The 12,182-nt window shown below is 39.8% G+C and overlaps 1 protein-coding gene across 3 annotated transcripts in view; it reads right to left on the reverse strand.

The window, feature by feature from the left end:
• The window catches only part of SMAP1 (small ArfGAP 1), a 75,150-nt gene that overhangs the window by 37,878 nt on the left and 25,090 nt on the right, over positions 1–12,182 (reverse strand). For all 3 annotated transcript variants that reach the window (XM_080916696.1, XM_080916697.1, XM_080916695.1), the window contains exon 2: positions 6,680–6,813. In XM_080916696.1, the coding sequence (XP_080772822.1) occupies positions 6,680–6,813 (134 nt within the window). The remainder of the gene's footprint in view (positions 1–6,679; positions 6,814–12,182) is intronic.

Here is a 12,182-nt window from a genome sequence, read left to right on the forward strand (position 1 = left end):
AGACAACAAGATCTACTGGATACATATGAAGCTCAAGAAAAACAAAGGCCAAAAAAAAAAAGAAAAAGAAAAAAAAAAGAAAGAAAGAAAAAAAGACCCTCAGTCCTTCTTAGGGGGAAAAAATGTATAGCACCATCTCAGAGTATGGTGCACCTGGACCTTAAATCCTAATAATCCAAGAGCTAAGAATATAGCCTTGTGGCAATTTTTGGTATTCAAAGATCATCATGCTTAATCTATACTCACCAAGAAAACTGTTTCCATGTTACGTTGTCCTACATGTATTTTATGCTTATGGTAACTAGTGGGATTTCAATGCATACTATCAAACCTCTAAAAGAATTAAGTACTGACAAAAAATATTCATACAGTGTTATGCCAAAATGCCTTTAAAAATCTGTATATGTATTTCTATTTTTTAAAATAAAGTTGTAAGAGAGAAAAAAAGAAAAGAAAAAAAAAAAAGATCTACTGGATACAAAGCCAATGTCCATTCATGCTTATAAAAATATAACAGAATATTGAGGGCCTTAGTTATGATGTATTAGCTAAGTAGAACATACTTTAGAGCTAATGGTATTACCTTTGCATTAGATTCCATCTGTTCTTTAAGATATGAACCAATTCAGGAAGTGCTAGCCAAACTTTGTTGGGCTCCCGGTTCAAATCCCAATACCATCTTAAATTCACACTGTATTCATTTATACAACAATAAACAATGTAAGAATCCCATAACCTGCTACAAAAGGATTGTGACCATTTTAGGTCTATAATTTGTTTTAGTTTTTCAACATAGCCCATTATAAACAACAACACCAGCAGAAAGCCAGACACTACTTCAGATTCAGTTTAAAAAAAAAAAAAAAAAACCTACTATTACTGAATATTAACTTCAAAATATACTGTGTAAGCTGAATAGCCAAAAAGCATCTATGCTCTGAAATACTGTTGTCAAAATGAAATGCAGATGAAGCTCTTCTATTTCTGAGATGCTGTAAGCACAAAACAGTCATTGTTTAGCATAAAAAACAAAGCCTATATTCAACAATTTGATGTTTTATAAAGTTTTACAGGCTGTATATGTATTGGGGGCCTCATATCAGCTAGTGTATGCTGCCTAGTTAATGGCTCAGTGTCAGAGATCTCAGGGGTCCAGGTTACTTGAGACTGAGGTTTGCCCTCCTCCACAACTTCTTCCACCCTTTGCCTAATTCAACCACAGGGATCCCAACTTCTGTCCATTGGTTGGGTATAAGTATCTGCATCTGTCTTGGTCAGCTGCTTGTTGGGTCTCTCAGAGGGTAGCCATGCTGGGCTCCTGTCTGTAAGAACACCGTAACATCAGTAATAGTGTCAGGCCTTGGAGCCTCCCCTTGAACTGGATCCCAATTTGGGCTTCTCACTGGACCTCCTTTCTCTCAGGCCCTTCTCCATTTTTGTCCCTGCAGTTCTTCTTTTAGACAGGGACAATTTAACTGTGGGATGGCAACTCCATCCCTCCACTTGATGCCTTGTCTTTCTACTGGAGGCAGATTCTACAAGGCCCCTGACACATATATAGGAGAGGACTGCCTGGTCTAGCCCCAGTAAGAGAAGATATACCAAACCCTTGAGCGACTTGAGGCCCCAGGGAGTGGGGAGGCTGAGGGCAGGAGGAGGGGGCATCCTTTCAGAGATGGAGGAGGAAGAATGGGATAGGGAACAGTCAGAGGGCAGACCTAGAAGGGAATAATGAATGGACTGTAAAAACAAAGTTTGAAGATAATTATTTTAAAGTTCTAATTTCAATAATGCAGTTAGAGGCAAGTTCTCTTGAATCTATAATCCCAATTCATTTTATTGTGGCATTTAAATAAAACTGTATTTCAGTCACAGGAAAAAAAAACAACAAAGTTTTACAGGCTAAAAAGAATTGAGGCTGTCAATTTAAAGTTTGAATCTGTATCTATTATTTATTTGTCTGTCTAACAAGCCAAAGCAAAGTAAGGGGGAGGGGGGAAGTGGTCTCAACAAGGACTGTACCAATAACATACACGCTAAGGAGAAAGCAAACTCAAAAGGCTTGAACCAATCCCAAAGAACTACAGATAAATGAGGAACACTCGGAGTGGGAGAACAGTCCTCCCCAGGGATGACACACCAAATGCTTATCGAATACCAAATGGTCAGCCCTGGAAACATACACACAAGTAACATTGTACAGAGTGCACAACATGCAGGCAGTATCTATAGATTTCACACACACACACACACACACACACACACACACTACCACTACCACCACTAACACCACCACCACCACCACCACCAACAACAACAACAACAACAACAACAACAACAACAACAACAACAACACAGCAACCATCACCAAACGAGAACCAAGCGTATGAGGTTACATGGGGGATTTTAAGGGTGAAAATGGAAGAATAAAATACAGTCAAGATTTCAAAAAATAAAAAAATAAGAGAAGAGTAGGAATAGATAAAAGAAAATAAGTGGAGTAAATGGTCAAATGGAGTAACAGGAAATTTCCTTAAATTTACACACACACCAGTGTTGTGCTTAGTTTTAAGAAATCAGGTTCAGCTTGATGGAACACTGTCAGTAATCTAATAAGGAAGCAGCACACACAACATCTCACCTAAAGCAAAACTAAATACGTAAAGTCAGAAGCTAACAGGGTGTGGGCAGCTCACCGATGCAAAGTGCCCTGCCATGCAAGCCTGAGGACCTGAGTGGACAAAAGCCATACAAGGAGCTGGAGCGATGGCTCCACGGTAAAAATGGCTGCTGTCTCTGCAGAGGATGGAGTTCACAGCACCCACAAGGTGCCAGCACCCCCTGGCACTTCAGTTCTGGAGGACATGATGCCTTCCCCTAGCATATACACTCAATGCTATACACACACATAAATAATATGAGTACACAAGCCAAGCATGGTGACATGTACTTGTAATCCTAGCGCTGGAGAGGCAGAGGAGGGAAGATTCCTGGGGCCCCGCGAAGCACTGTACATATGCACAGCCAACATCAGACAAAAGCACTGGTGCCCAAGCTTACGCCATCATCAGTCTCAAGAAACAAAGAGGCAACACCAATCACAACCCCACTGAAATTCCAAGTTAATGACTGTTTTTCCTGAGAATAAAACCTCTCAACATTTCCTTTGGACTACCATTTTTAAATCTTGAACAGCAGAGTTAAGAGATAAATTTCTATCTATCCTAGCCTAAAAAATAAACCAGAAATACAGTTCTTCCAGGCTCAGCAAGCTCTGTAATGAATGTGGCACCTGGGACTCCTCATTCCAGCTCCCCTTTGCCTGAGTGAGCTCCTCCTGTCTGTCCCTGGAATACTCCTGGCATTCCATCACTGAGATGTTAAGATGAACCTGCTCAGCAGCCATTAAACGTAAAACTAAGTTGTGTAGTAATGGATTACATCCAGAAGTTACTTCCATATTCTTCACTAACTTTTTTGTACTTGTCTTTTGAGGTTTATCAGTTGGGGGAGAGGGAGGGAAGGGAGGGACAGAAGGAAGGAGGGAAGGAGGGGAAGGAGGACTGGTCCCCACTCTCTGCTCACATTTGGAAACTCACCTAAAAGTCATGGTAAGGATAAAGCATGAAAACTTAAAAAGCATATTCATGAGGCCATGATTTGAAACTTTTTTCTGCATGATGCAGTAATAATGAGCAATGTTCCCACCAATGTTTTTAATCTCAAATTTTCTTTAATAAATGTGTATAAAGAACTGTGTGCTGATGGTTTATTACATTCCTGGTTCTATAAGACACTAAAGAAGACTCTAAATCTTAGGAAATTAATGTTCTAACACATGTGCATAGATAGGTAAAATATTGTAGGCTAAAGCTTGCAGGAGAGTTGTAGCTTGACAGACAGCCTGGCCTTCAAGCTGTGAAGCACAGCAGAGCATCAACAGCCTGTGATGCTGGAGTCTCTGGGGAAGCACTCAGTCACTGCTGGTGGGGGCCTGGCAAACCTGTGTAAGTCAGTGTGGGTTCCTCACAGTGCTAGGAACTAGGATCGGGTCTACCATGTGACACACTAAAGAGCACTCCTGCACAGATTCCAGAGAATTCTAGACCCTGCTACAGAGGCACCCGCTCATCTATTTTCACTGCTGCGCTAGTCACAAGAGTCAGAAAATGGAAGCAGCCTACATGTCTATCAGCTGACAGGCCAGTGGGTAACAAAAATCTGGTACATGATGGATTATTATCTTGCTGTTAAGAAAATGATGACGTTTACAGGCTGAGTGGTGAGGTTAACACTGACCCAGGATGACAACATCATATGCTTTTGCACTTCAGGGCAACAATGATGAAGATTTTATATAGAGGATAAATGGAACAATATTACTACTAACATACTAGAATTTATTGAATGTTTAAAGTCAGATATTTTACTATCTCATGCTTCACCTATACAAACTTATTCTCCCTAAAAAAGCAGACAATGTTACTCTTCTTACTCTACAAATGAAAACATTCATGCCTCTGGAAACCACGTGCCCTGGAGAAATCATACAGGTCTAAGTTTGGCAACCTATTTTAATTACTTTTGTTCTCCTGCCTTGCTGGAATCCCTTGCCTTGAAATGTTCTAAGATAAAATACAGATTGAACTTTATAGCCTGGAAACTCAACATTATCAACAACTACTTACTTGTTTTTTGTCTGATCATCTCTTAAAACATATTTTTCAAGACAGTAGTAATTTCTCTGTATGGATAGCCAAGCAGCTTGTGTGACAGTTCTAAAGTAACTGTCACTGGATTCCTGATAACGTCCTAGCCTCAATTCTCATCATGGCACAATGGAAGAACTCTGTGGACTATGGGCCAGGCAGAGGACTCACTGGTGACAAACAATTATACAGTCTTTTAGTCCAAAAGAGTTATTTCACTGGTGACAAAAAACACCAAATTAATGGCCCTATGTTGGGTGCTAATCATAGATTAGATGATTATCATACTCTGTATATATTAATACTAAAAATTAATACAGTGGCAATTACTCCTTAACCAGCTTTTCCCCAAATAACTGCAGAGACCTTTTAATATTTCAAAGCCTTAGGCCTTATCTGGACAGACTCTCAACTACATCGTCTTAAGTTAATTTGAACAGCTAGCCCCATTCAGCCACGTGGCTAGCTATACCTTCTAGGCGGGTGATCAATCTGTCTCCTCACATGTCTACAATCAAAAGGCCTTCCTTCTTCCCAGAGTTCCTTTCTCCTTCTAGGAAGTTCTACCTTTCACTTCCTGCCCAGCTAATTTTATTAAATTAAGTCTCATCAGACTTCTATTAAAGGAAATCAGAGAATGTCTTTGGTGAGGAAGAACAGAGGCACAATTTGCACAATGTACCCCAACATCATGTTCAAATATAATTTCAAATGTTGTACATTATTTTTTAAATCCCTAACCTTTTAATAAGTCAGTACCTTGCCATGTACCTGTTATTTATTTCACAGACAACCAATTAACTACAGTTCTAATGGGACAAGTGTGCTCTAAATTATATAGCTACCTGCCTTAAACTGTTATTCAAATCTTCTCAATGGCCTTAGTGAAAAGTCTTTCCAAACTGGCGTGCCTAATATGTCTGTCTTGTCCTTAGTTTAAAATGAGCCACTGGAGGGGAGTGGGGAGGGGATGTGTATAACAGTTGAAATGTAAATACAGAGAATATCCAATAAAATTGAAAAAGAAAAAAGAAAAAAAGTACACATACTTGTGACTTCAATGTTTTCTCCGCTAGAAATCTTTACAAATATAACCTACATATTTTAATCTACTCACAACTCTTTCTTGAGAAAGAGAGCACGATTTAGCTACCACATCTGCTACAGAAGTGTGAATAAGAATGAAGTGTTCAAAAGTTCTACCTCTCTCATTTAAATAGTATGATTTCTCCTCTAGGATGTTGGAAATACTCAAAGGACAACATTTCCTTGAATGGCTGGCCTTTTCCTGCAATAACCTCAAAAGCTAATTTTTAGACAGAATTAAACCAATTCTACTTGACTTTATAGCCTAAAGATCTTGGAAATTCTACTGTTACCTTAGTTTACAAACACATAAGTTTATTTTTTCTAGTTCTGAGGTATGTATATCACTAAAGTCTTCTGAATCTTTGAGCTTTGAATCTGTAGCATCTTACCAATTACAGACTGAATAACCAAAGTCAAACCACACATCTATACTGAGCATGTATATATGGGGTGTGTGTGTGTGTGTGTGTGTGTGTGTGTGTGCGCAAGTGAGAGAGAGAGAGAGAGAGAGATTCTTTTTTTGTCATTACTCCCTAAACAAAATAGTCTCAACAACAACTTGTATAGCATCTACACAGCACCCATGTGATTGAAAGCGCATGCGAGAATGAGCATGGATGAACACATGCAAATGTTCCATCTACTGAAAGCACCTGAGCATCAGTGGGTTTGGGTATCCACCAGGCGTCCTGGAAATAAACTTTCATGATACCAAAAGATGGCTATATGTTGATATATTTAACATCTGAAATAACACATTATTGATTTAGCATATGCCATGTCAGCATGCATTTTAGTATTAATCCTTAGACACGAGAATTACGTATTTTTTAATTATTTCAAATATTTTTTAAATAATTCCTTGTTAAAGTAATGTTTACCTGTATCTGTTCTGGTGTCCATTGGTCTAGGTTGACTGACTTGACCCTGGATATATGAACCCCAAGATTTCTATGAATTCCAGCACATCTGATGCAAATAAACACACCAATATTCCAGGAAGCCCATCGGGGACCTAATTAAGGAAAGAAACAAGGAAAGGCAGGTATTAGAAACTAAAACATCTTGACTTTTATACACTTACTAACAGAAGTTTACAGAAATCACATGCTCAAGTTCTGTTTTGTTTATTAACTGTATGGGCAACAGTTGGAGTGAACACCATGCCATACCTGCACTAACAGGTTTTTTTTTTTTTAAATCAATTTTTAAGAACCTTATCAGGACTAGAGAGGTAGATAAGAGTACTTGTTATCCAAGCATGAGGATCTGAGTTCAAATCTCCAGCATCCTTATAAAAATCCAAGCATGGCTGTGTACCCCTACAGCCTCAGTACTAACAGGTAGAGCCACACGATCCCTAGGCAGCCACCCTAGCCAAATGTAAGCTTCAGGCTCAGTGAAAAGTCCTGTCAAGGTGACACAGGAGACAGGGACACATAGGAAAAATACCAGACATCCTGTTCTGGCCACCAGGTAAGCACACAAAAGCATGCACACCCCTACTTAAGTGCTTGTATCACACACAGAGAAAAAGAAAAATTATTGTTTTCCTAACTCCAAGACTTTAAAACTAATTAGTTCACAGAGGCCCATCCACCACCAGTGGCAAGGGTGGCTGGAATCCACCACATGACTTGCCTACAGCGGGAGCCACTATGGTGTGCAAGTCATGGGAGAGAAATAGAGGTGGAATGGTTTGAGCACTGAGAAGAGGCACAACTGTAGAGTCGAGGATGGAGGGAACAGCCTGATGGGTCTGACACCTGAAGCCTCACATGGGCAGCACAGGAGAGATGGCTTTGGTGGCAAAGGCAAGGGTGAGCCAAGCCCAGAGAGGCGGAGAGCTCACCCTGGTGGTATGGGTACTGGAGAAATGGCAGGCTGACCAACTCAGCTACCACCCAAGACCAGATGTGGGGATTTGGGTGGACAAAAAGGTACACTGTGTGACATACTGTGGCACAATACAGCTTCCATGGTGAAATTTGTGTTTTTTTGCTTTGGTGGAGAGACTGCAAGGGCAAAGGGTGGCTAAGAAAGGACAGGGGGCTGAGCTGCACTGGATGCATGACATGAAATGCACAAGAATCAATAAAAAGTTTAAAAACTAACTCAGTTCTTCACTACACATATTTTAACAGTAATGCCATATACCCCAATGAAAAGTTATGAACTAAACAAGATACTAATTACAATGTTAACAATAAATTAAAAGGTTTTTTTTGTGAGACTGCCCAAGCTAGCTTCAAACTTGTAACTCTCCTGCAGCATCCTGAGTAGCTGAGATTCCAAGTGCAGAAGACTCACTTTAAAGAACATTTTTAATGCATCTGTGAAAGATATACATGTCTATAATTCCAAAACTGGAGGAGCAGAAAAGAGGGTTATGAATTCAGTGTCAGTCTATGGCAAATAGCAAAAGTACACAGTACATCTAAAGAAAATACAAACACTAGTAAGACAAAATCTGAGCAGATAAAAATGAGTGGGTGCTCAAAAGAAATGTTTATCAGAAACATGAAAACACTCATACTCTCTAACTGTTCTTTAATCTACAAAAAGCATCTACTGTGCATCTAAAACAAGAACAAGTGTTTGCAATAAGGAAAACAAGACTGCCTCAGAGAGCCTTATGTCTGAGGATAAATCTCAAAAGTAATTTTAAAAGGAATATAGTGTATTAAACCACTTATGATGTTGAAAACTTATAAATATAATCCATATGAACTGGAAGCTTCTCCACATGTTGGGGAACGGAGGCAGCGCCTGGTGCTGAGAAGTGAGGATGTGGTCAGAGGAGAATGTGTGGGGCTGGAATGCAGGCAGCGGGCCTGCAAGGCACTTGTACAAATATTTGTCTCACTAACACTAAGCATACAAAAGCTGACGTTCTGTAAATGGTATTTACTTCTGTCGTGGTCGAGAGACTCTAGAGAACACAGGAGAGACAATAACGTGAACATAAGAACATCAGCCCTGACTATTACTCTTTATATTTTACTTGTCTCAAATGTTTAAGTTTTCTCGGGATTATTTTCACATACTGCTTGTAGGATTTTTAAGTGGAAAAAATAAGTTTCTGGAAAGCTGAAAAATGTTTCTAGGTTTCTAAAAGATACCTGGTAATGAAAAAGAGCTTCATAAAAGTCATATATAGGTGTTAAGCTTTTTAGAAACTGCAAGCTGTTTTAAGCTTATACTGCCATCATTCTAGAAAAAGCACTCAGAATAACCCCAGTCATTAGAAAATAGTAAAAATTAAACACAAGCCCACAGATCCCTCTGCCACATGGAAAGGACAGACTGATGGACACATACATACATACATACACACACACACACACATACACACACACACACACACACACACACAATCTCTGCCTCTGTCTTTCTCCTTTCCTCCCCTCCCTCTCGCCAATGCCCCTCCCTCTGTGGATATTCTACTTTAGGATAGAAACTGGTCAAAGGAAAATGTCTGGGGCTGGAAAACACACACTTTGGACTTCACAGCTAATCTAGACACAGTTGCTGGCTTCAGTTACCCCCAACTGTTTCTCACAATTTATTACATAATAATATATCATAGTTTAAAACTTACACAGAAATCTAAAATAGGTAGAAATAGAAAAATAGATAGTTTAATTAATTTATGAGGTGCCTAGTATATATCAGCTTACTGCGCATGTTTTACTTGGATACTGTGACAATGCAGGCTCTAATTCTGCAGTTCTTGGACTAACACAGAATTCTGTTTTCTTAATAAGTCCCCAAGATGCCCATGCTGCCATCCACCACATTTTGAAAAGTAAAACTCTAGATTATTCTTAAGTCTCCAATTTAAACATTCAGCATGCAGAATCACACAGAAAACCCACTAAGCCATAGGAAGTGTGTTCTAAGAAACAGACACAGACAGAAGCTTAAGAACACACACACACACAGCTTACACACACACCTTACACATATTTATCTAGTTAGGCAAGTCAGGGGGACCCAACCTTCTGAAAGGGTATTTGGCAAAGGGTTAGGTACTGTTAGAAAAAACTCACTGAAGAATGTTAATTTTATGTTAAATCTGTATTGTAAGTACCCATTAATGTTTTTCCTATTTATGGAGGCATGAATTGTTGAGCTGGTTGAAACCTGCCAAATCTTTTACCTGTCTCTTTGGCAGCAGTGGAGAACAAAAACCAAGTAACTATACCAGGTGGGGCAGAGATGGAGGCCAGAAATGAGCTGCCTCTGAGGTTCCTAATTACAGTGGGACTCGGCATGATACTGAATCCTTGAGTGAGGGTGTACCTAGGTAGTAGCAACCACAACTTCAGCTACATCATGCAAATCTGTGGGAGCTTTCAATCAAGCAAATCAAAACTACTTGAGAGTTCACCATACACCAGCCAGAAATCTCCAAGACCAATAAAACAAATGACAGCACGTGGCGGCAAGCATGCAGGACAGGGAGAACGACACTCACTTCTTCCTTGCTGGTGGGAGTACAAACGTGTACAGACACACTGGAAGTCGGGAAATTGATCTACCTCAAGATGCAGCTTATTCAAAAGACTCCACACCCTGCCACAGGGACCTCTGCTCACCCATGTTTACGGCTGCTCTATTCATAGCAGCAGAAATAGAAACCAGCCCGGATGCTCATCAATTGAGGAATGGATAATGAAAATGTGGTACATTTATACAATAAAAGATTGTTCAGCTCTTAAGAAAATGTAATTCACAGGTAAATGAATAAAGCTAGAAAAAAAAAATCATCCTCAGTGAGGTAACAGACCCCAAAAAGACAAGTATTATATCTGAATCTTAGCGTTTAAGCTTCAATGTGTACTGTAATCCATATAAACAAGAGGTTAGGTACTTATTAGTAAGGTACCAGGCAAGAGAAGATCCCCCAAGAAAGTGTCAATAGAATACAGTGTTGTGAAGAGATAAAGGAGAAACTAGAATGCAAGACTAAGGAGAAAGGGGTTAAATCTTGTTGAATCATTCACCAACTCCTACACACCACAGGTTGTTGCCTAGCCTACTGGTTGCCCTCCATAACCTGATGGTAAGGCCCTACTGCTGGAGACAACACTTATTTTTGTTATCAAACACAGAGAAGTTGAGCTGGTGCCAACCTAGAAGCTTCACCTCCACTGACTAGCATTCATGGTATTTTAAGGTATTCTTCATACCGTCACAGAAAAAAAAAGCATCAATATCTCACAGCTACAAACCCAGCAACCCACAACCGCAACCTGCTGCAAGATATACACAATAATGGCACAAATGTTACGGGCGTAACCACACAAGCCTGCAAAGGTTCAAGCCAGAAGGGCTCCCACCAGAGGGGAGGAAGCTATGTCCAACTTATACCTGCTGACAAAAGGGGGGGAAATCAGTTTTCTTCCGTAGAGCATCACTGGGTACATAAACCACACTTGGGGTAGATCAACACAAAATGAACTCAGTAATACTTTGTAGACTTCTTGTCCCATTTGGTTTGTTTGGGCATTTTCTGCCATGTTGGTCTTTTGCTTGTATATTTTGATATCCATTTCATGTTTTTGTGGGACGTTTGTGTGCAGTCCTTGTGTTTTTATTTGTTTATTTCTAAAGAGAGAGAAAAAGAACATAAAGTTGCTTGGGTAGGGAAGATGGGAGGATCTGGAAGAAATAAGGGAAGGAGAAAACAAGATCAAAACATATTGTATTAAAAAAAAAACTTTCAGGGGTTGGAGAGATGGTTCAGTGGTTAAAGGCACCTGCTGCTCTTTCAGAGGACCTGGATTTAATTCCTAGAACCCACATGGCAGCTTACAAATCTATAACCTCAGTTCCAAAGGATCCAACATCATCTTCTAGCCTCTAGCCAACACCAGGTGCACAGACATGCATGAAGATAAAAGTCATTTACAAAAATGAAAAATAGAACAATGGAAAAGCTTTCAATAAAAAAAAAGTGGTACACAGACCTACATGCAAAACATTCATGCAGATAGATGGATGGATGGATAGAAAGAATACAGGACTAAAGTTCAGTCTGAAGAAATTTCTTCAGTACAGCTCAACTGAAGAGCACAAAGAGCCCATAAAACAAAGTATTGAATCATGGGGTGTGGGGTCTCTCTCAAAGCCAAGAGAGAGGCATGTCCAATGTTGCAGAGCAGCCAAGTAGACCAGGACTAGAAAAGAACATCTAAATGTAATAACTAATCATTTGAGCAGTCACAGATGTCCTCACACAGAGTAGGCATCGGAAAAGGAGGGAGTGTCCTGGTTACTTTAAATTATCAACTTAACAATACATAGAGTCAAGTGGGAATCGTGAACCTCAACTGAAGAACTGCCTGGATCAGACTCGCCCATGGCTATGTCTGGAAG

This window comes from Micromys minutus (genome assembly GCF_963924665.1).
Source record: "Micromys minutus genome assembly, chromosome: 5".
Classification (NCBI taxonomy): domain Eukaryota; kingdom Metazoa; phylum Chordata; class Mammalia; order Rodentia; family Muridae; genus Micromys; species Micromys minutus.